Source organism: Talpa occidentalis, unplaced genomic scaffold (genome assembly GCF_014898055.3).
Source record: "Talpa occidentalis isolate TD23 unplaced genomic scaffold, MPIMG_talOcc4v2.1 talOcc4.5, whole genome shotgun sequence".
NCBI classification, from domain to species: Eukaryota; Metazoa; Chordata; class Mammalia; order Eulipotyphla; family Talpidae; genus Talpa; species Talpa occidentalis.
In genome coordinates this window covers 10,059,661-10,084,448 of record NW_023604861.1, presented here as the reverse complement: position 1 = coordinate 10,084,448, position 24,788 = coordinate 10,059,661, and the positions used below count along the sequence as shown (strand labels likewise).

Genomic DNA, 24,788 nt, shown 5'->3' with positions numbered 1-24,788 from the left:
ACGCTTAGTAGGTTCTCAATAAATATTTCCTGAGAAAAAGAATGTGGTGGAGAAAGGTACAGGAAAACAACGAGTAGGGAGGGAGAGACTCAGCGGTCCGAGGCCCAAAAGTTTACCGTAGATTCACCCTTAAAGATGTAATATCAGGGATCAAATACTGGAGAAGAAGGGTTTAAGAAGAATTTGTTTTCAATAACATAGGGAAAGAGCCTTAAGGCAAGGTTAGTAGGGCTCCCTGGTGGCGCAGGGGTTAGTCTCAGCGCTATCAATCTATCACCAGACACTGCGACCTGAGTTCAATCCCCGGCCAGGGAGCTGACCCACATGGCACAGCAGACCTCGCCTGTCTCCCTGCTGCTCCCCTCAGCAGTGTATTTCAGTAGATCTGCCTATTCTGCACCCCCTCCCCTTGTCTCTGGTGAGTCATCTCACCCCCTTTATACCTCTGGCCTATACCCCAGTTCTTGGATGCATAAATAAAATAAATCCTTAAAAAAAAAAGAAACATCTGAATAAATAATAAGTGTACACAATCAAGCAGCCTCCAGGACGTTAGCAATGTAGCTGTTAGACTAGCAATTTTTTGGCCAAATTAGCAATGGTCCAAATCCAGAGCAGTGACACCACCAAATGCTGGGAAGGACATGGAGCAACAGGAACTCTCATCCACTGCTGGTAAGAATGCAAAATGGTAGAGGCCCTTTGGCAGACAGATTGCTGCTTTCTTACCATATTCTTACCATCCCACCCAACAATCACCCTCCTTGGCATTTACCCAAAGGAGCTGAAAACTTATGTCCACATAAAAGCCTGCCCACGGATATTTACAGAAGCTTTATTCATCACTGCCAAAGCTCGGAAGCAACCAAGGTGTCCTTCAACAGGTGCATGGATAAATAATCTGTGGTATATGCAGACAATGGAATATTATGCAACGCTTAGAGAAATGAGCTGTCAAGCCGTGAAAGAATTGGCGGAAACTTCGACACAGATTGCGGAGTGAAGGAAGCCAGTATGAAAAGACTAAGTCCATAGGATTCCAACGCTACAGCATCATGGAAAAAGTAAAACCTTAGAGACAGTGAGAAGATCAGGAGCTGGGCGTGGGGGAGGAGAGGAATGAACAGAGAGCGCGCAGAGGCCTGCATGTGATGCAACTACTCTGCACGATATCATGCTAGTGGGTACATGTCATCAACATTCGTCCAAATGCATAGAATGCGCGAGACTGAGAGAGAAGTCTGATAGAAACGCTGGACTTTGGGGCCTCCCCGGTGGCACAGCGGTTGAGCGCTGGGTTGCGAAGCTGCCGGCGGCCTCGGAGGCGCCGGTTCGATCCCCAGCTGCTCCCCGGCCACCGGAGTAGGGTCCCACATGGTGCGCAGACCTCTCCTGCCGCCCGCTGCTCCCCTCAGCAGTGTACTTCGGTCCTTCTGCCTGCTCTGCTCCCCGCTCTGGCTCTGGTGAATTCTCTCACCCTCCCGCGCTTCTGACTGTACCCAGTGCATGTATAAACAAAAACAAACAAACAAACAAATAAATAAAACATGCCTCTAAAAAAAAAAAAGAAACGCTGGACTTTGGGTGATAAAGCGCATCACTGTAGGCTCATCGATTAGCATAAATGTACACTGGGGACAGGATGTTGATAACTGGGGAGGTGGTGAGGATGGGGGAGTAGGGAGGTCTGAGAACACTCTCTGCCATTTCTATGCAATTGTGCGGTGAACCTAAAACTGTTCTAAAATAATTTATTCCGTCAAGGAGATAATAACACAGCAAGTTAAACTCTCCATCAGTATCCTGCGGGGTCCCTCTGAGGTGCTTTGTGCTCATGACACTGGACAGTTGCTGGGTGGACCAAGTCATGGGGGCTTCCTGTCGAAGAATTGTGGTGATGCTAAGGGTCTCCCCAAAAGGCACTGTTAGGAACCTCCTCTGCATTTTCACAGACCACCAGAAGAGTGTCCCCAAAAGTAGTTTGGGAAACGCTGAGCTAGAAAACAGGAGGGAAAGCCAGGAAAGGTGCCCAGGGTGGTGACATGATCAATAATTAAGTGAGTTGTTCCAGGCCCCAAGAAGGGGGCACCTTTCTGACACTGGAGTTGAGAATTGACCAGAAAGGTACAGAAAAGAGTTGACTGAGAGAGGGCTGGGGTAGTCACAGCCAGACATTTGTCCACAAAAAGTATGTGACTTTCCTATTTCAAGTTCTATGCTTTTCACTCTCCAGGTCCACCCCCATTTCCTTTCGTCGCATCACATGACCATTCCATGACTCCCGAGTTCTAGGGAGTCCCCTGTGGGGTGAAAGGGGCATGCCATGGTTTATCTGTGACTCCCTTTGAACGCCTACCAACATTATTAAAAAAAAAAAAAAGGCTGCCAAGAATCTAGGTAAAGCAATAAAAAGTTGGCAACCACAACTTCCCTTAAACAGAAAAATACAATATGTGCCTTGTAGGAGCGCTAGGCACCAATCATGTGGAATAATTGTTAGGTCTCGGCAGGGATGACTCAACCTGATTGAATTCGCCCCTCTGTTAGGGTTTAAGAGAAGTGGAGGAAGAAGCAGGCAGCTTTGGGGGAGCAGCATGGCCTAGTGGCAGCACAGGCACCCAGGAAGTGGGGTGAAGCGCGTCCCTCAGAACCAGGGGAGAAGGCTTCTGCTTCTTCCCAAGGCCCACCAGCGGGTCTTTTTGTTACCACTTGCCGTTGCCAAATGCAAAATGGCAACTTGTCTTCTACTGCAGCCAGAAAGTCCCTGAATTCCTACCAACTTGCCTTGGGCCCAAGAGCCTTTTTTTTTTCCTGTTTTCTTTTTAAAAAGATTTTATTTATTTATTTATGCATACAAGAACTGAGGTAATGGCCAGAGGTGTGAGGGTGAGAGGATTCACCAGAGACAGAGTTGGGAGTAGAACAGGCGGATCTACTTAAAACACATTGGGGAGGGGAGCAGTGGGTGAGACAGGAGAGGTCTGCTGCGCCATGTGGGTCAGTTCCTTGGCCAGGGATCAAACTCAGGCAGCAGCAGTGAAAGCAAGATAGCACAGAGACTTAACCCCTACGCCACCAGGGGCGCCCCCAAGAGCCTTTATTTTAAAGATTTATTTACTATTTATGCATACAAGAGCTGGGGTACAGGCCAGAGGCGCGGGGGGTGAGAGGATTCACGAGAGACAGAGTGGAGAACAGAACAGGCAGACTGACTGAAATACACTGCTGAGGGGAGCAGCGGGTGAGACAGGAGAGGTCTGCTGTGCCATGTGGGTAGCTCCCTGGCTGGCCCGGGACAGAACTCGTGCTTCAGAGGCTGCGGATTGCTTCATAGTTCTGTGCTTTACCCTTTGCGCCACTAGGGAGGGCCCCACCAAGAGCCTTTAAAAGAGCAATTACCCCCTTTTCTTAAGAAGGTCTGAGTTCTATCCCAGGACCTCAAGGCCAAAGAGGTGCTTTGAAAAATAAGAGTCAGAACTTCAAATTTCTAGGAGCATAAGGATAAAACAGAATCATTTAAACTTCTGGGTTTTTTTTTGGTTTTTGTTTTTTGTTTTTAGCATGTCCCAGACCTACCTACTGAGTCAGAGTCTCAGGGAGTGAACCTGGCATGTGTATTTCCGAATAGGGCCTCAGGCCACCCTCCCTGCACGGGTGCCAGAACATTTTAACACTTAAACTTCTTACAGAGTCAACTCAAAGGGAATCACTGGGATAACTGAATTTTGTTTTCATTAAAATAATTGTAATGTGAACAATCCTCGCCCTCATTTAAAAATCTTTAGATTGCCAGTGGGTGATATGAAAGAAATGAGAAATGTATTCAACAATGAAGACAGGATTCAATAACTTGGGATACGTGTGGCCATTTCGAAGTCATGATTGTGGGCTGTGGTGCAGAAGTATGGAGCCTTGATGGCAGGTGAGGTGGGGCAGGCCCGAAGAGTGCACCCCTGTACCCCTGACTCATGCAGAGTTATCGACCAATGTTAGCTCCATAAATCATAAAAATAATGATTTTGAAGAATAATTGAAAACAAGAAAACAGTTATGATCTGTTAAGTGAAAAGCCTATAAAATAATAGACAAAAAGTATGATTAAAACTGTTAGACTAGGGGCCTCCCCAGTGGCACAGCCGTGGAGTGCTGGGTTGTGAGGCTACCGGAGCCTCTGCAGCACCAGTTCGATCCCCGGCCACTGGGTGACGGTCCCACATGGCGCGCAGACCTCTCCTGCCGCCCGCTGCTCCCCTCAGCAGTGTCCTTCGGTCCTTCTGCCTGCTCTGCTCCCCGCTCTGGCTCTGGTGAATTCTCTCACCCTCCCGCGCTTCTGACTGTACCCAGTGCTTGTATGAATAAATAAATAAATCTTAAAAAAAAACCCAAACTGTTAGACTAAATGAGTTTCTATGCTCAAAGGAATGCAACATTTACAGGACAGAAAAAAGACTACAAGAAATTACAGCAAAGTAGGAGCAGTGGTTATGTTGGTACTGGAATTGTAAGTGACTTCAATTTTGTTATATATTTCTCCACAGATTTAAGTAGACAAATCCTGCATACACTGTAAAGAAAGCAAATATTCTTTTTAAAAAATGACCCACTTATTGGCCATTGGTTTCTTTCTTTTTTTTTTTTAAAGATTTATTTATTTATTTATACAAGCACTGGGTACAGTCAGAAGCGCGGGAGGCTGAGAGAATTCACCAGAGCCAGAGCGGGGAGCAGAGCAGGCAGAAGGACCGAAGTACACTGCTGAGGGGAGCAGCGGGCGGCAGGAGAGGTCTGCGCACCATGTGGGACCCTCCTCGGGTGGCCAGGGAGCAGCCGGGGATCGAACCGGCTGCAGCTTCACAACCCAGCGCTCAACTGTTGCGCCACCGGGGAGGCCCTGGCCATTGGTTTCTTAACCTTACCCGATTCTTCTCTTTCTTGTGTTCTTGATGCAGAGCTTGAACGCGAGCTGTCCACTTGCTTTCCTATAAAACAGTAAAATAAGAGTAATTTATGTGCAACTATAGCAAAGGAATGTACTCAAGATGGAAGCTGTGTTTTTAGTGAGTATTCATGAAATCCAATATATCCATTTGGTAAAATTCTTTTTATCTATACAAGAACCAGGGCATAAGCCAGATGCGTGAGAGGGTGAGAGGATTCACCAGAGCCAGAGAGGGGAACAGAACAGGCAGACTGACGAAATACAAAGCTGAGAGGAGCAGTGGGCGAGACAGGAGAGGTCTGCCGTGCCATGTGGGTTATCTCCCCGGCCGGCGGGGATCGAACCCGTGCTGCAGAGGCTGCAGACAGCTTCACAGCCCTGCGCTCAACTGCCTGTGCCACCAGGGAGGCCCCAATTTGGTAAAATTCTTGTGGGCATTTTTTAGACTATATACCGTCAAAAATATTTCAACAGATGTGCGTGTGGTCTTAATCTTATACTCTCAGGAAGAAGTTGGCAAACACTTTTGGGTAAAGAGCTAACTGTAAGGGTTTTAGTCTGAGGGGCCAGATGGCTCGGTCACTGCCACCTGCAGTGGAGCAGTCTCTGAGAATATGGAAGCGAACGGGCATAGCTATGTGCCAATAAAATTTTATTTTCAAAAATAGGTGCTTAAAAAAAGAGATAGGTGTTAGGGGCCTCCCTGGTGGCACAAGGGGTTAAGTCTCAGCACCACAAAGCTATCCACAGCCACTGCAGTATGAGTTTGATTCCTGGCCAGGGAGCTGACCGACATGGCGCAGGAGACCTCTCCTGTCTCGCCCACTGCTCCCCTCAGCAGTGTATTTCAGTAGATCCACCTGTTCTTTTCCCCACTCTGTGTCTCGTGAATCCTCTCACTGTCCCCCTACCCCCACACCTCTGGCCTGTACCCCAGTTCTTGTATGCATAAATAAATAAATCTTAAAAAAAAAACAACAACAGTTCAGTTCTGGACAATACCTTGAACCAGGCACCTTGCTGGGCAGCCCTGCGTGCTTGGGGAGGACCCTACAGAAGGGATAACCCCAGAAAGGCCCCTGGTCATGGGCATATGACCACGTCCCACCAGGGGGATTAGAGAATGGCAATGACCCAGAGGTTCAGGGCTAGTCTGCAGAAGAGGGGTCACCCCAGCTGAATGAGTAAGCCACAGGTCCTGAAAGAAAGTTGCCAATTAAAGGCAGAATGCTGTGTCCTGGGAAGTGAGCTATTTCGAGATGCTGGAAGTATCAAGGTGGATGGGACGGCAAGGTTCAGAACCCGAGAATGCTGGTGAAGGGCTGCAGGACAGTGGTGTGGCTGGCCTGGCTGCAATGCAGAAGGTAGGTCTGGAGGAGGAAGGAAGGATGTGAGCAGCAAAGCAAGAAGTAGAGGCAGCAGACTGTAGTCAAAAACACACTTGCTTTGTTAATGACATATTACTGCTTTAAAAAAATCCTGAATTCATAAGTTTTAATCTCTGCTTGTTTCCTAGTTAAAAAAAAGTTTCCCTAAACCCATGTGATCAAAATAGCCAGTATGAGAATACAGAGGTTCGTTCCCAAATGATTGTAACTCAGTTTCATAAATGTAAAAGATCAACAGTTCCTCAATGTAGTTGTATATTTAAATTCTAAAAATAAAGATAGTGTTTTGTTTTGATATGCTTTTTTTTATGCCTTTTGAAAATAAGACCTACATCTGGAATATGAAAAATAAGTGCTAAGTTATACTAACCAATTTCAATAGATGTTAGAAAGAAATGAAAGAATTTTGTCAACTTTTACATACACACCTATTAGTCAATCAACAAACATCTAGTGAACACCTATTAGGAATTGCTCATGTATTAGGAGATAAGAAAAGCAGAATGAGTCACTTTGATGGTACCTGAAAGATTCATATACTTCTTCTGTAGATGATGTTACTGTCACTTGCTAAGAAAAAACAGGCCTGTTACCCATTTTTATCATACCTGATAATGTCCACTTTTACATACCTGATTATCAAGAAGTTGCATCACATTTTGGAAATCTTGGGGATACTGGGGACGTTCTTCTTTAAATTCGTGTGCATCTTTCAATGTGCCTATGTTGGACTTGATCTGCATATTGGACTTCTGGATTTCTGACAATTGCTATAAAAAAAAAAGGGCAGAATTAATTACTGGTACAAAAGCTTATACTTTCATAAGACTGAAGCAGAGTAAAACTGGGGAGCATGTGACCTGGCTTTTGGTCTGGCTATCCTACTGGGCACTCCTGGGGCCTCTACTTATCCTGTGCAGTGGTTTCCCACTTTTTTTGTGTTTCCAGCCCTTCCCACAGAACAAGTACAGGGTGGAAAGGGTGGAGGAACATTCAACTTTTCAGTCTCAGACAGTGGGTCTTAAACATTTCGATGGGCATCGAACAGTGGCCAGGGATGGGGAACCCGTGGCCCTGGGTCTCCGGTAACTCAGTGAAACGTCCAGCATCACCAGGGACTGCATCGGGGTCAGTCAGGGATAGACCATTTTAATTTCACCCTTTGTGTGTATATTATCCCAAAGACAATGGCGGTAAACACTGGAGGAAAGCCTAGAAGGTTAACTCCAAAACAGAAGGGTAGGGAGCAAAGTTCCTGCTCCTTAAGTGTAGGGTACACACAGTGACATCCTTTCAAAGAGGACTGTCGTAAACAGGGGTGGGGGTGACATTCAGTGGAAAAACCAGACAAATATTACCTCACCGAGGTACTTGAGGTTAATTAAACATCAACAGTCACAATCATGTAGATGGTGTGTGCCTGGATATGACCTGATGAAAACTGCCCAGGCCTTAATCCCAAAAAACCTTCAGCCCAGTCTAACTATGAGAAAAATGTCATGTAATTCCAATAGAGGGGTATCCTACAATCTGCCTGAAAAACAAATTCTCAAAAATGCCCAGGCCATCAACAAGTCTGAGACATTGTCACAGACAAGAGGAGCATAAGGAGACACAACTAAATGTGTCCTGGATCCATCCTGGAGAAGGTAAAGGATATCATGTAAAGGCCAAACAAATTGGGATAAAGTATGGACTTTAATTAATAGTAAGTTACCAGTATTTGCTTCATTAACTGTAACAAATGGACCACACTAATTTGTCAGCAACATGGGAAACTCTGTACAGGACAGGAGAGGGGGGTGTCTATAAAAAACCTTTTGTACTGTTCACTCTATTATTTTGTAAGTCTAAAGCTAGTCTAAAAAATAGCCTATTAATAATATTTTTTAACCCTTCTATACCCCCAACAACCTAAATGCCCACCCACTGACTAATGGGGAAAATATGGCGTTATCCAAACAATGAAACGTTATTCAGCAGTTGAAAAGAAATTAAATACTGATATTGTAACAGGAATGAATCTTTACAACATTATACGCAGTCAAAGAAGCCACTTACAAAGGATCACATACTGTGTGACCCAATGTATAGGGAATATGGAGGACAGGAGGCAGATCTGGGGTTCCTAGGGGCTGAGTTGGGAGTGGAGGAGGGCGTGACCACGGATCGGGTTTCTTCTGGGGGGGATGGAATGTTTGACTGTGACCGTGATAATGGTCGTGTAACTCTGTGATCCAACTAAAGCACGCTGGGTTGTGCACTCTCAGTGGGCGGATGTTTTGGTGTGTTATGTCATGGTTGTCACCAGGGAGTAGATGAATGTGGTCTGGATAGGGCAGCCTGCAGAGTCAGCCTTAAGAGGGTGAGCTTCACCATCCCCACTGTGGGTGCTGCTCCCGCTTCAGCAGGTGCCACACAGCATTTCAGAAGCTGCAGTGTGGGTGGACGAAGAAACCAGGGATAAGGAAATCACTGACTTGAATGCTGATGCTTAGAAAGAACAAGAACTGAGAAGCGATAATGAGGAGATAGCAGGACCGAGAGGGAGTTTTGCCCTACAGATAAGCAGCCTGCAGCCATCCTAAGTCATTCCCTCTCAGTTTCTTATTTGCAAATTACAACTCCTGGAGAAGTAGAAAGAACAGTATAACCAGCGCCCATTTTGACTTCAGCAATTTGTTATGATCGTGCCACATTTGCTTTATGAAACCATGACAGGAAGTGGTCGGTCCTTTCTGTAAAGAGCAGCATGACACACGTGGGCTCAGCCACATCACGGAACTGGGGCCGAAAACACGGATCTAGTGCACCACTCAAACTTTACTTTCACAATGAGATGTGGATTTCATATTATTTTCATGTGTTGTGAAATATTCTTCTTTGGCTCTTTTTCTTCTTTTTTTTTTGGTTTTATTTTTTTATTTATACAAGAGCTGGGGTACAAGTCAGAGGCGCAGGAGGGTGACAGGATTCACCAGAGACAGAGCAGGGAGCAGAACAGGCAGACTGACAAAATACAGTGCTGAGGGGAGCAGCAGGCGAGTCAGGAGAGGTCTGCCGCACCATGTGGGTATCTCCCTGGCCGGCCTGGAATTGAACCCGTGCTGCAGAGGCTCTGCACAGCTCCACAGCACTGCGCTCAACCCGCTGGGCCACCAGGAAGGCCCATTTGGCTCTTTTTCTTAACCATTTAAAAACCACTCAGCTCAGGGGCTGTACAGGAGCAAGGTGGCTGCCAGATCAGGTACTCAGGTGGTAGTTTACTGACCCCCTGGTGAGAATTTTTAATTGAGAGAACAAAGCATCATGACTTTATGTAGGTTTCAGGTATATATCCTTTAAGCCCAATTCCATCCTTGACCTACCATTCAAGGAATGTCAGAGAAGGCTATGTTAGGTTATCCCCAAAATATCCACTTCAGTTTATTCCACTCATTGGCCTCTAGAGGGCGCTCAAGGACTTCCCCTCTACTCCCCCACTTCCTTTTCCCAAGCATGACTCAGGTCTGAGGCCAGCAGCACCAGGCTAAATGCTTGGCTGGAAAACAATGATTGGCCGCTGTCTGAGGAAAGAGCCCCCTGAGGTTAAGGTCCAGCCCCGTTAGGTTCTCTCTGTCCATCATCCATGCACATGACCAGGGCACTGTGGACCAAGGCTGCTGCCCCGGGGAGGGGGTTCATTTCCCCATAAACTGCCTGTTCCAGAATCCCTCTCCTCCTCACCAGCCAAACCTGGGGTTAAAAAGGACCCTGTTAAAGTTCTCTCTCTTTCTGGCTTGGCATCCTTCCCCCACATTGGTGATCTGTATCAGCCTTTCTGGAAAGTTCTAACACTTAGTGAGGGGTTTACGCAGGCTGTCTAAGCCTAACAAGCTAACAGAAGCTAAGTGTTCTGTGCCAGCCACCTTTTCCACTTGCTCTGTCTTCTGTATGTCCCCTGCTCCCCACTGAGACTCACAGGGAGAGCGGGAGTCTGGGCAAAGCACAAAAAGGAACTTGTAGATCCACTGGCGATAATGTCCACCTAATCTACCTCTCAAGGCACCAGTGTCACCAATACTGCAAGTTCTCTACTTAATACTTACGTATTCTAATGCTGAATTCTTGGAAGTTAATTCTTTAAACTCCTTCATAAACATTGCCTTGACTTTTTCCATTTCATCAACCAGTTTCTCCTTTTCTTCTTCTTTCCATCTATCAAATAACTTCAGAAATTCTTCCTCTTTTGTTTTCTGCATTTCATATTCCTGGAATTAGTTTAATACATGGCTCTGAAGGTGCTGATATGGAGTAAATGTGCAAATTTTGAAATAAGCAAGGTTCACTTTGGATGTATCAGCTGGTTTTGCTATCAGGTCTGTAATAACACTGTGTAGTGGCAGGTCTGCACACAATGCTCTTTTCAAATCAAAAGTAGCATCCTTTCATCCCTTAAAATACACACACAGAAGCCTAAAGTCTCAACGTTGATATATGCAATAATAAGTAAAATGTAAACATACTATCTAAGTAAAAAATCTATTGAGCAGAAGACCCTTTCTTGCTATCACATCCATTTGGGTGGAACAGCCCCATCTCACCCCTAGAAAAACATAAATTCAGACTTATATAACCTAAACTTAGGATCCAGAGGATTAGCCCTTGATTTCTCAATGATCTTCAGTTTGTTTTTACCTAATTGCGGAACTTGAACAACACTATAAAAAAAATTGGTCTAACAAACATTTATAGAATGTTGTTAGGTACACTACGCACAACAGCAGTAAAATATACATTTCTATTAAATGCACATGAAAAATTCATCAGGATAGGCCATATGTGAGGCCATAAAATAATTCTCAATAAATTTTAAAATGATTGAAATCATGTAAACTGGGCTTCCCTGATTGTGCAGGGGTTGAAGTCTCAGTGCTATCAATCTGTCGCCAGCCACTGCCAACCACTGCAGCATGAGTATGATTCCTGGCCAGGGAGCTGACCCACATGGTGCAGCAGACCTCTCTTGTCTCAATGTCTGCTGCCCTCAGCAGTGTATTTCAGTAGATCCACCTGTTCTGCTCCCCACTGTGTCCAGTGAATCCTCTCACCCCATGCACCTCTGGCCTATACACCATACTTGTATGCATAAATAAATTTTAAAAATCATGCAAAGTGTCCTATCCAATCACAATAAAACAAACCCAGAAATCAACAACAGAAGGAAAACTGGAAAATTCAGAAATACATGAAAACTAATCAACATAATCTTAAATAACCAAAGGTCACTAGGGAAACTAGAAAATAATTTGATATGAATGAAAACAAAAACACAACATACCAAATGAGAGGCAACTAAAACAGTGTTGGAGGGAAATTTATAGCAATAAATGTATACATTTAAAAATGATCTCAAGAGACAAAAATCATTATATAATGATAATGAAGCCAATTCATCAAGAAGATATAACCACTGTAAATATGTACACATCTAACACTGTAGCACCAAAATATATAAAGCAAACATTAGCAGCTCTAATAGGGGAACTAAACAGCAAAATAATAATAATGTGGGAACTTAATGCCCCACTCTGAACAATAGATAAATCATCCAGACAGGAGGAAAAAGAAAAAAGGAAAAAGAGGATTTGAACACCTCTATACGTCAAACACATCTAACAAAAATCCTATCCAAAAGCAGCAAGACATACATGCTTTTCAAGCACATATGGAAATTCTTCGGGATAGGATATTGTTAGATGATAAAACAAAACATAACAAATTCAAGAAGACTGAAATTGGATGGGGGAGGGAGAAAAAAAGAAGATTGCCATTATCTTTTCTGGTATGACATTAGAAATCAGCAACAGAAGGAAAATTGAAAAATTAACAACTAAGTGGAAATTGTAGAAACAATATACTCATGAAAAGCAATGAATCAAAGAAGAAATCAAAAGGGAAATCAGAAACTATCTTGAAGCAAAAATGGAAACACAGGGCCTCCCCGGTGGCACAGCGGTTGAGCGCTGGGTTGCGAAGCTGCCCGCGGCCTCTGCGGCGCCGGTTCGATCCCCGGCTGCTCCCCGGCCACCGGAGGAGGGTCCCACATGGCGCGCAGACCTCTCCTGCCGCCCGCTGCTCCCCTCAGCAGTGTCCTTCGGTCCTTCTGCCTGCTCTGCTCCCCGCTCTGGCTCTGGTGAATTCTCTCACCCTCCCGCGCTTCTGACTGTACCCAGTGCATGTATAAACAAAACAAACAAACAAACCAGCAAACAAATAAATAAAGCATGCCTCTATTAAAAAAAAAAAAAAAAAAAAAAAAAAAAAAAATGGAAACACAACATACTAAAACTAATGGAATGCAGCAAAGGTGGTTGGAAGAGGAAAGTTTATAGCTACAAATTCCTCGTGTGTGTGTGTGTGTGTGTGTGTGTGTGTGTGTGTAGAAAAACTAGGGTGTAGGCTTGAGGTACAGGGGGTGGGAGGATTCACTAGAGACAGAGTGGGGAGCAGAACAGGAAGATCTACCGAAATACAGTGCTAAGGGGAGCAGTGGGGGAGACAGGAGACGTCTGCTGCGCCATGTGGGTCAGCTCCATGGCCAGGGATCAAACTCAGATTGTCATGGTGATAGCACTGAGACTTAGTCCCTAGGCCACCAGGGAGGCCTCCCAAATTCCTTTGTTTAAAAAAAGAGCAAATTAATACCACACCATATAGAACTAGAAAGAAAAAACAAACTAAGCCCGAAGTGAGCAGGAGGAAGGAAACAATAAAGAGCAGGGAAGGAAAAATAAGAATGCAAGAAATAAGGACAACAACAGAACAAATCTATTGATAAGAAAACAATAGAAAGCATCATTGAAACTAAGTTGTGCTTTTAAAAGATAAACAAATGGACAAACCTTTAGCTAGACTAACCAAATAAATAAATATGACTCAAATAAATAAACTCATAAATGAAGGACGAGTCCTTACAACTGATACTACAGAATTACAAAGGATTGTGAGAGATGACATTTAACAATTACATGCCAACAAACTGGGCAATCTGGAAGAATTGGATACATTTCTAGAAACATATGAACAACCAAGACTCATGAAAAAATAGAGAATCTGAACAGATCCTGACAAATAAGGAGATTGAATTAGGAATCAAAACCTCCCAACAAAGCTAAGTCTTGGACCATAGGAGGCTTCCCTGGTGAATTCTATGAAATATAAAAAAAAAAGAATGAATGTCAATCCGTTTCAGCAAACCATGGTTTCAGAATTTAGAATCATACCTTGGAGAATCTGACGGCGTGGGAGTGTTGTGCAGCCTCTAACTGAGACTTGGTGAGTTGCAGCTGCTGCTTCAACATGTCGACCTCCTTCTGTAGCCTGTCAGTCTGCACCCTTTTCTTATACTCTGTTACAACAGACATACCTGATTAGAATACCTGTTCTCATGAGACCTATCTGAAACACATCTGGGGTATAGTCCTACGGAGAAGACAAAAACAAAGGAAACTGCTCTTCCTTGGGATAGGATTGCTACTGTTCATGCCACAAGAGCCAATTTTTGACTCATCCTAGCATTCTTTCAGCCACCATGTTGAGGTCGGATTATCCAACAGAGGCAGCATGAGAGCCCATTCGGGAAGCAATAATGGGGACAAGGAATAATCCCGGCAGCCTGGGCTCTTAGAGATGCCCGTCTCCGTCCTAACACGGAAGCAGTGGCTTCCACTGCAGGCACCACCATTCTGAGCTATGTCACATCCTTCCGGCTCCCACTGAACTCTCCTGAGAACCCCCTCAGCGCCGAGACAGGCAGAGACTGGCATTCAGACTGCAAACTCGGGTCATAATCTGTCCAAGGGGCAACAACAGAAGTACTGAAAAGTTGTAAAGGAAGCAACAAGTGAAGGGAAGAATACTTAGGCACATGTACTTACATGCAGATGTACACATGACTGAATGGATATACATGTGTCTGTGAGTGTAGACATGAAAGGTATGGAAACCAAAGTAGAAAGTCAGAATCTCAAAGATGACCTAAAGAAACAATACTCATTTCAGAGTCTGAAATACTCTCTGAAACGAGTATGAGATAGAATAAGATACTGAAACAGAAGAGAGAGAAGGTCAGTTTCACGCTGAAGAATGGTGGATTAATTAAAATATTTAATCACTCTAGTTTCTCCAATAGATTGCTAAATTGCATCAGTGGTCCGTGGCTTATAGATGGAATTATGGGCTGTTTATATTGTTTATACAAAGCTTAGCGATTTCCTAAATAAATCTATTTATTGACTTGAAATAGGCAGGAAAAGAGATTGGCCCCAAACAGAGGGGAAAGCAGGCCCTGAGTAACAAGCTAGAATCACACATTCCTAGATACTGAAAACATTTAAGAGCATAATGCGAATTTTGGTGGATCGCTAGAGCAATCTTCAGAACGCTTCGATCAGCGCGTGGAGAAACGGACTGCGCAATCTTTGCTTTTTGGAACATTAAAGAGTAGGAAACTTGGCTCCTTCTAAGCACAGAATCCTTTTCCTCTCTTCCTTCTTCAATCTCCCCCTCTCTACGCTGGTTAATTCCACACCCAAACACATCTTGGTATCTCCCACGTCAAACAAAACCAAAATTTTGCCCTTGGTCCCACACTTCCCTCCAGGTAAGCTCGCACATCTCTATAACTGCTATTTTTTACTCAACGCGGCTGCTCCTTCTGAGCTCCCAGAGGCATGGGGTTCCCCTCAGCCCTTCCCTGTCTAGGTGACCTCATCAGGCCCGCTCTGCTCATGGCTCCCAGGTTTACATCTCCGGCCAGGGCCTTTACCTTGACCTCCACTCCCCAGCCTGTGCACATCACAGCAACTGTATGGGTGACTTGCAACTACCTGTGGCCAACACAAGCTCTTCTCCTGCCTCCCTCAACATGCTCCCTGCACGGAGGTCCCCACCTTGGCTGACATCACTACCATTCACTCAGAAGTGCAGGACAAGAAGCCGTGATCATCTTCACCCTGCTGAGTTACATCTCTGCTCACTCTGGGTCCAGAGCAGGTCCTCTCTGGCTTCTCTCACGTCTACCCCGATACTAACTGGTCCGGCTGCCATTTCCTCTCACCTGAGCTACACTTTCAGCCTCCTCACTTCCCCACCCGCTTCCGCCAGGGCCTCTGGGGCCCCATGTGAGCTGGCCCTTCCTCTCCACCCTCACCACACATGCCTGCCTGGCTCCCTCCACCCCACCAGCCTTCTATCTGCTCCTCAAACACATCCCCTCCCTCTCCAGCACACCCCTCACAATCAGACTGCCCGTGGCCTGGGTGTTTTTATCCTAGATTTCCCCCTAGCTGGAGCCTCATCCTTCTGCTCTTTGATCAGGTGTCACCTCCTTAGCGAGGCCTCTACTGTCTGCCTGATGCCCTCCCCATCTCTTCACCGCACTTGCCACCATTTGAAAGAATCCCTGATTTGTTTAAATGTGTCTTCCCCTCCCATTAGCATGTAGGGCTCGAGACAGGACTGTATCCGCTGTGTCCCCAGCTCCAAGTACAGCGCAGGGTACCCAGCAGGGGCTCAATACTGACTTGGTGAATAAATGAGGACGATGCACTTTCTCTGAAAACGCTGGAGAAATGCACCAGGCCACATCTCCCTGCAGAAGAAAAAGATGCCAGAAAGGAAATAGCTGTTTGGAGTTGAGCTCGTGACTTACCAAGGTGAGAATCTTCAGGGTGTCGGCGCTGAATGTGACTTTGTAGAAATGCTTGGTTCATAAAGGCCTTGTCACAAAAATGGCACTGAAATGGAGAGAGGAACAAATTCAAGTATCTGTTCAAGGGTCCTTACAACTCGTGTCATTAAAAATTGGGTACCAGGGCCTCCCCGGTGGCGCAGCGGTTGAGCGCTGGGTTGTGAAGCTGCCCGCAGCCTCTGCAGCGCCTGTTCGATCCCCGGCTGCTCCCCGGCCACCGGAGGAGGGTCCCAAAGGGCTCGCAGACCTCTCCTGCCGCCCGCTGCTCCCCTCAGCAGTGTACTTCAGTCCTTCTGCCTGCTCTGCTCCCCGCTCTGGCTCTGGTGAATTCTCTCACCCTCCCGCGCTTCTGACTGTACCCAGCGCTTGTATAAATAAATAAATAAATCTTTAAAAAAAAATTGGGTACCAGAGGGCCTCCCTGGTGGTGCAAGGAGTTGAGCACTGCATTATGAAGAAATACGCAGTCTATGCAGCACGAGTTCGATCCACGGCTGGTCAGGGAGCTATCCACATGGCGGGGCAGACCTCTCCTGTCTCGCCTGCTGCTCCCCTCAGCAGTGTATTTCAGTCAGTCTGTCTGTTCTGCTCCCCACTGTCTCTGGTGAATCCTCTCACCCCCCTACATCTCTGGCCTGTACCCCAGTTCTTGTATGCATAAATAAATCTTTAAAAAAATAAAATAAAATTGGGTACCAGAAAAAACCCTGTGACCACCACGGGGTTCCTTGGGGCAGCTTAGGGACTCTGGGTTTAAGCATGACATTGGAGAAAGGAAGGGTAAGGACAAGGAAAGTGTCATTTCTATTTCTAGAATTAGAAAATATGCATTTTTAGCTATTTGATTAAAACAGAAAGGGTTCTAAACCCAAAAAGAAATACTGACATTTTGACATCAAAATGAAAACCTTCTTTCTGTATGACAAAAGATACCAAAATAAACCTAAGAGACATCTGGCTTCCAAATCCACAAATAAAGAGCCTGTAAGTTGGCATACCATCCTTACAAGAAGTAAAAAGATGAACAGAATGTTTAATTTTCGTAATTTTTTAATATTCAAAAATAGTAAGAAAATATGCCAATTTCTCTAAATTAGAAATACACATTTATTACCCCCTGATTTCAGAGGCTCTCTTTCCTACTATGGCTGTACATTAGAACATCAGTGCTGAGGGGCACAGAGCACTCAGGTTACAGACAACAGCAGTGCAGGTAGCGCTCGTTATGGATGCCCACAGCATGCCAGGTTCTCTGCGCCCACATCTCATCACAGCCTTGCAACAACCCCACTGAGAGTGGCTGGTGATGGGGATGGAGCCAGAATTCAAGCACCACGACTGTCAGGTCCCCAAAGCCAACACCATCTGGGACTAATAGGTACTTTATAACAGATTTTACAGTAATAAGACAATTAATAAAGGTCTGATCATTCTTTATAACAAATAGCAGTAGGTTCAGGAATCCTAGGTTTTCAGGATAGGAAGGCAGGAAGGAATTCTCTGTAACCTGCAATCAAATTTCCCCATCAATAAGATAAGACTTTTTAAAAAGTGCTTTGAAAATTTTACTCTCTAAAACTTTTGCATTTTATTAAAAGTTAGTTTATATATACATATACACGTTAAGAATCAGTACATAGGGCTTCCCTGGTGGCGCAAGGGGTTAAGCACCGCACTATGAACAATTCACAGCACGAGTTCAATCCCGGGTTGGCCAGGAAACAACCCACATGGCGCAGCAGACCTCTCCTGATTTGCCCGCTGCTCCCCTCAGCAGTGTATTTCAATCAGTCTGCTGTTCTGTTCCCCACTCTGTGTCTGGTGAGTCCTCTCACCCCCCGCATCTCTGGCCTGTACCCCAGTTCTTGTATGTATAAATAAGTAAAATCTTTAAAAAAAAGAAAAAAGAATGTAGACTACATGTGGCAATGTAGCCTACTTACATGTGAAACATGTAAATGTCTTAAAACAAATTTCACCCTAAACCATTAAAAAGAGAACAACTTTCCGTGGAACGGAGTAAACACAAGAACTCACATTTCTTTACCAAATGAAGTAGGAGGGAGGCTCTCTATACCTCAAGATGTTTTTTGAAGCCTCTCAAAGGCAACAGTAAATCAAGAAACCAGCACTCCCACAATGCCTACTCAGGGCTGGCCCTAGCCAGGCTACATCACTGCCTGATTTAATCTCCACAGCAACCATTTTCTCCACAAAGCAATTGAAGCTCAGCAGAGTTAAGCCACAGCATTATCAGCTGCATGTTTTAACCTATGTATGCTTCCTCCACTTCCCCACATTGGTCTTCAACTCCAAGAGGCCCAATAACTGGAAACAGGGACAGAAATTCACTGACAGATTCCACAATCTGCCTGTACCGCTGGGGCCTGGGGAGGAATCTAGGTCTTCCACCTGTGCAAGTGAAAGTTCTTCTTAGGATGACTCTAAGCCCTGTTAAGATCCCTTGGCATTTTTCAATTTTAAAAACTAGTAATTTGATGCCAGATAACTGGCATACACACCATCCTTCGCACACTGCCCAAACTCTCTCTCCCCTCCTCATTGTAGAGATTCATGACTGCCTATTAATGGTAAATATTTAAACAATATCAATTGTTTTCTTATAAATTTCATTATAGATGGAATGTCCCCCAGCTCACATAGCTGGAGTTGGAGTGAGTCTAACATGGCAGAAGCCACCAGGCTTACGTGCCATTCTTAGCTGTAGTCTTTGACTAGCTGGTCCAGAAACACCAATTCCTACGACATCCACACTGTGACATCTGGCCTTCTTTTCCATACCCAAAACTTCCATGAGCGCCTGAAAAAAAGGTCTGAGGATTCACACTGAGACCACAGGTAGTGACAGTTCACTCCTGAGAAGCCACTGCAGAAATCAACATCTCTAAGTCAGACGCTGTCTACTGAGCCTTCCTGGTGCTACACAAGCATCAATTTGTGGGATTCTCAGCTCACCTAAAAGATAGCTACTAAGAATATTCTCATCTTTCAAATGCAGAAACCAAGAGTTTAGAAGTGACATATGATTTGCACTTTCAAACACTTAGAAATCAAGCCAGGCAGTTGCTTAAAAGCACTCACTGCTGAGAGACTCCTTAAAGAGACACTGGCCACTACGTCACTTAATACAGAGTGGACCTGTACTTATACTAGAGGGAAAAAGTGGTCCTGTCACACCCAACCCTTCCTGGTCACACCTGTGCACGCCACACCTGACACTCAGCCAGAGTCTGTTGAGTGACCAAAAATGTGACTCCTTTGATAAAACCCTGCCAGGACCTTTTTAACCTTACATATCACTCACATTTGAAAATCTTAATTTATTAACAACAATTTCTATGATAACTAAAAGAATGAGAAAATACTTGATCAAAATGTCTATATGTTATGATTTTAATGTTTCACTAGATTGCTACCAAAGCTACAGCAAGATAAATTGTTTAAGTAAAACAAATTGTTTAATTTTATTTTATCATTATTTATATATATTTTACATTATTTTTCATTTTTAAATGTTTGCCTTCCTCCAAGTAAAGCAAATTCTATTCATTTTATAGTAAATATACCAACAGAACCCATCAGCACGATTTATATTTAGTTTTTAAATGGCACTTATGAAAAAAAATACAAGGCAATTGGCTAATTAGCTCAGGTCGTGTGACCACTAAGTCTTTCTCTAACAGTATTCTTCCCCAGCTGTTCCCCTATCGTAAATACCCTTCTCTCAGAACTCCTTTTGGGTCTGTCCTAAGCACTATTAACGGTACCATTTTCTGCACCCCATTTCTATTGACTGCACCCATTTCTGTACTATTTCTGAACTATCGCTGGTGCTTCCGCTTCACTATTACTTAAGTTACGAGAGGCCTCAAAAGCCACATTTAGCCAAAATAACCAATAAAGGTGTGAAATCGTCTTATTGGTCTGTCATTTACTTCGGTACGTTTATCAAACACTGTTGATACCTATTGCACTTCATCTAATCAATAAAAAAAATACATGGATGTCTGTTCTACTCAAAAATTACAATATTTCTCTTGAGCTGGATGTCTAAGCCAAAACAGTTGGTGGTTAAGACCAGAAAAGAAAATTGTTTTCATTTAAAAAATATTGTTGTGACACAAATGAGTGTTCCCAGGAAACATACACATTGAAGTATTCTGGAGTCTGAAACTCACTGCCACATGGTTGAAAGATAACCATGTGTATAGAGACAGAGGAGATAAAACAAATGGGACACATGTAAACACCTAGGGAGTCTGCATGAAGGGTGTGTGGGCTCCAGTACTGTTCTTGCAACTTTTCTGTAAGTTGGAAGATATTCCAAAATTTGAAACCCACAAATGTAATTATTCCAGATCATTAAGGGGCCGACTCAACAGCAATTTGAGGTCGTGGTTTATTTTTTAATAAAATCGTGGTTTACTTTTCATACATGCATTAGGTGGAAGAAACAGTTTCTCAACACCTAGCCTTTAGCCGATTCCAATAATGCACTACAGAGAAGGCCACTTGTTTAACTATTAATTCAATCTCAGGCTACAAAAGGTAACGATCCATGACATCTGTTGGCTAAAAAATCGCTGTTTTGTATTAATATGCCTTTTCTTTTGATTGATAGCACATAAACAACCCTGCAAACTCTCTATCTCTCAGGGTGTGGAAATAGAGGGATTAGGGGTGGGCAGGGGAGTAGGGGGGAATCTCATGATTCAAAACCACAGCACAAAAACCACAGCACAGCTTCCCACCTGGTGATAGCTGGTTTTGGCCTCGATCATCAGCTGCTGGGTGGAGATCATCTTTTTCCTGCGTTTACACTCTTCCTTGAGCAACTTCATCTCCCCGGCCTGCTTGGTGAGGAGCTTCTTGCTCTGCTCGCCTTCGGCCAGGCTGAGGCGCAGCCGCTCCTCCAGGCCGTGCAGCTGCGAGGTGAGGAACTCCTGCGAGTGCAGCAGGTACTCGATGGTGAGCTGCGCCAGGCGGATGAGCTTCAGCAGCACAGGGTCCACCCCCGACTGGCAGTGCGGGCACTTCTCGTCCTCCAGCTTGCAGAAGGTGATGTTCATGATGTTCTCCTGCAGCGTGAGCACGTCCACCGCCCCGGCCACCTTGTCCACGTCGATGGCGCTCAGCCGCCGCCAGTCCACGCTCTCCAGGCGCGGCCGGAACTGGAAGAAGGGCTGGGGGCCCGACGCCGCGCCGGGGGGCGCGCAGGCCATGGCGGCCTCGGGGCCCTCGAGCCCGCCGGCGAGCGGGTAGTAGACGTGCTTCTGGAAGGGCTGCGGGAAGGAGGCAGCGTGGAGTCCCCGGGAGCCCCGGCCACCCCCGCCCGGCATCCCCGGGCTCCGCCCCGCACTCACCATGCTTGGACTCAGTCCACCGCCTCTGCTGGAGGGGGGCGGTCCGGTCCCCTCTACCCGGCCCGGGGCCGCCTCGCCGGCCGCCGCCGCCCCACCCCTGGGGAGCCGGAGAAGGCAGGTCCCTGGCGGCGGCGGCCTAAGGTCCCGGCGTCCAGGCCGTTGCTATGGCAGCGCCGGGGCTGGACCTGGAGCAAAGGGCGCGCCAGCCTGCGCGCGGTCAGCATGTGCCCAGGGCCCTGCGCGACCAGAGAAAGGCTTGTGGACAGGATCAAGGCGATGCATCGGGGCACCCCGCGAGGGCCTCTCCTAAACTCCAGCTCTCCGGGGCACCAGCCCTTCCTGGCCTTTGCCTAGACACTTGGCGCCCCTAAGGGATGGCTAGTGGCAACCCCGGGAACTTTCAGTGCTAGCTGCCAACCTCTGGTCTATTCACTCCTGTCATTTTTGTTGGGTAACAAAATTGGACAAATAAATGGGTCGAGGGGGATTGCCTGCAAAAGGAAAATACTTTGGGTGTGTAACAGAAATGTTCTGTATTTTGAGGGGGCTGTTAGATGACCCCAGCATATGCCGTTTGTCACAGTCACTGGATGCTACACCTAAAAGCAAGGATGCATTTTGCACATCGTACCTCAGGCGAGTTGTTAAAGAATTACAATTGTGGTCTGTGTAGCTCACTCTATTGGGTCACGGCCTTGCTACTTTTGGGGGTATATTTTCCAAAATGTGAGGGTAAGCGGCGCAAAGGAGGACCCCTCCCTCGCATCACCTTGATATTTACCGTATAAACTTGAGAGGCGGCTGCATTCTGTTTTCTGGAGAGGATAAACTATTTCTAGCAGCAACTTGTAGACCGCAGGCCTCTCATTCTTGGGGTCTTGTTGGGGGCTACCTGTGCTTGTCACACAGATCAATAAATTGAGAAACAGCCAAGTTGTTCCTCAATGCCCTGGGGAGCCCCTGCTTGGCCCAAGCATGAGGAAAATTGTTTTCTTTCCTAACAGCCAGATACACGAACAGAAGAAAAGAAAAGACAATGCAGAAAACTGGAAGCAAAGTGCAAGATTCAAGAGTTGAGTATTTTCCAGATACTGTGAATTACACATCAACAATAAGCACATTTCAAAGGATTTCCTAAAAATCATGCATCCAAATAGCTTTTGATCGGCCTTTGGTAAAATCAAATCAAAACAAAACAAAAAAGCTATTAATGATTCACTGCAGCTAGCAGAAAAGTCTTTAAAGTTTGATGTTTCCATTTATTTGCTGCCTGACGTAGAACCAACAATGCGTGCGCCCCATTCCCCTACCTGCTCCCAGGCGTCAGGAGCCTTACCTGGCAGGTGTGTGGACGGTGGGCTCCATCCACTGGGCTGCAGGGCCAGCGGGAACAAGGGCCTTGGCCTCTCTTGCTCACCGCTCTCTCCCCAGCACCTAGCACAGGACAACCGGGAGGCGTTAGGAATCGGCCCAGTGGCCACGTGGACGCAAAGATGGACTGAAATCAGGCATTTGGTTAAGTACATGCTCCTGCCCCACCCTCCTGTTTCCAGTGCTTGCGCCGGTTAGGGGGGTTCGCAGGCCCCGGCCCCGGAGCTGAAAGCGGGGGGCGGGCTGTCCTCGGGCGCCACTGCGGTGGGCGGAGGAGGGGCGCCCCCCGCCGCGGCCCCTCACCCCTCCGGCCCGGAGCGCCCCGCAGTCGGTCGCCCTCGACCCCGGGCTGAATGTCGAGCGCAAGATGGCGGGATCAGGAAAGAAGGGGGCACCTTTCCCGTCCCCCCCGGCCCCATCTCCCCGCAGGGCCGCCGGCGAGGCGCTGCGCTCGCGTCCCGGGCGCCAGGGCCGCCGAGGCCGCGAAGACAAAGGCCGGGCGCGCGGGCGCCGGCGGGGCCTCGGCGCTGCGCCTCGCAACGAGTGGGGGCCGCGGCGGCCACGCCTGCGGGGTCTGCGGCGCCTCCGGGCGCAGCCGGGAAGGGGCGCAGGGCCGGCCTCGCGGGCGCCCGGCGCATCCCGGCCGCGGCTCACCCCAGCTGCGCGCTCCTGGGCGGGCGCCGGGCGCTGCGAGCCGACGGGGCGACGCTGGGGATCCGGACCCCAGGGGGGCTGCTGGCCAGGCGGAGGCCGCGGAGGAGCCGGGCGGGAGGCGGCGGGCCGGCCCCGGCTTCCAGGGCGCAGGGCGCAGCCCGTCTGCTCTGGGCAAGTCGTGGCGAGGCGGGCTGCGGGCGCCGCTCCCGGCCCTCCCAGGCGGGCGCCTCGGGAACCCCCACCCCCCTCCCGCCCCCACCCCTGCGCGATCCCCCTCTGGCCGCCTCTCTCGGCGTCCCGGCTCCTCTGGCACTGGGCGGGCCCGCGCGCGTCCAGACCGCAGCGCTAAAATGCGCTCCGCCAATCCGGCTGCTGGCGCAGACACGTGGTGCCGGGGCGCCCTGTTGCTGGCTCGGGATGCTCACCCCGGGAAGGCTTTGCAAAGAGAAAGCAGATTCTGGCCTTCCCGGCGCTTGGCCTGGTCCTCGGCTCACTGATTTCCCACTGGGGCCTTCTGGGCATTCGCTCCCAAGAAGAGATTCCTTTTAAGCGCAGAAGTCTGCAGAGGCGAGGGACCTTGCAGAGGCTCTCCAAGGTAGTCTGGCTTTCGAGTTGCATGGAAAATGAGAGAGGGAGTAGGTGCCTAAACACACAAGGGTTTAGACCCACAGGGGTGTCCGCGTCTCTTAACGCTTTGCTCATTTTAAGGGGGAAACTTGGACCTCTGTGGATGGAAAGTTTGGCGGGAGGCGGGCTGGGGCCTGGTGTGGTGGGTCAGGAGTAGTGTTACTTCTTCACCCTAACATTGGCACACGTGGCCTGACAACGAGGCAGAATTCTTTGTGTTTGAATAATGAGTGGTCCCCCAAATACAAATATTTACTTTTTGCTTGTATTTTAGTAACTGAAGTTGACCCAGATGGTGAAATTTTAGTGCACCCTTTGCAAAAATCCTTGTGTCCGCTGTAGCAAAAATGGTTCTTCAGTGAGAAAGGAGCAGCAGTATTTTTGCCCTGTGACAGAGGATTGTTGTGACAGCGGGTTGCTGTGACAGTGCCTTTCCTTGTGCTTCTCCCTGAGTGAACCAATTTTGTACCATACTTCATTTACTACAGGCTTTATGTATTTGGCTTATTTATCTGGAATCTCTTTACTTGAAAGCATAAGGCCTAGGGATTTGGTGGGATTTTAAGTTTGTCTCATTTAAAAGTGCTTTGAATTTGAAGGCGATTCCAAGAGCCCCATAAAAACCCTTAAAGTATTTCTAGTAAAAGTAACCATTTCTTGGTAGAAATTTGGGGCACTATGAGTAAGATAAG

The 24,788-nt window shown here is 46.9% G+C and overlaps 1 protein-coding gene across 4 annotated transcripts in view; it reads right to left on the bottom strand.

Moving 5' to 3' along the window:
• The window catches only part of DZIP1 (DAZ interacting zinc finger protein 1), a 42,383-nt gene extending 20,788 nt beyond the window's left edge, over positions 1 to 21,595 (bottom strand). For 3 of the 4 annotated variants that reach the window (XM_037528789.2, XM_037528788.2, XM_037528790.2), the window contains exons 1-7: positions 21,445 to 21,462; positions 20,833 to 21,363; positions 16,022 to 16,106; positions 13,593 to 13,717; positions 10,416 to 10,577; positions 6,960 to 7,097; positions 4,917 to 4,979 (exon numbers count right to left, since the gene is read on the bottom strand). In XM_037528789.2, coding sequence (XP_037384686.1) covers positions 4,917 to 4,979; positions 6,960 to 7,097; positions 10,416 to 10,577; positions 13,593 to 13,717; positions 16,022 to 16,106; positions 20,833 to 21,363; positions 21,445 to 21,447 — 1,107 coding nt within the window. In that variant the 5' untranslated portion in view covers positions 21,448 to 21,462. Of the gene's footprint in view, positions 1 to 4,916; positions 4,980 to 6,959; positions 7,098 to 10,415; positions 10,578 to 13,592; positions 13,718 to 16,021; positions 16,107 to 20,832; positions 21,364 to 21,444 lie in introns of all 4 variants that reach the window. The other variant, XM_037528791.2, reaches the window with a different exon arrangement.
• Positions 21,596 to 24,788: the final 3,193 nt, after the last annotated feature.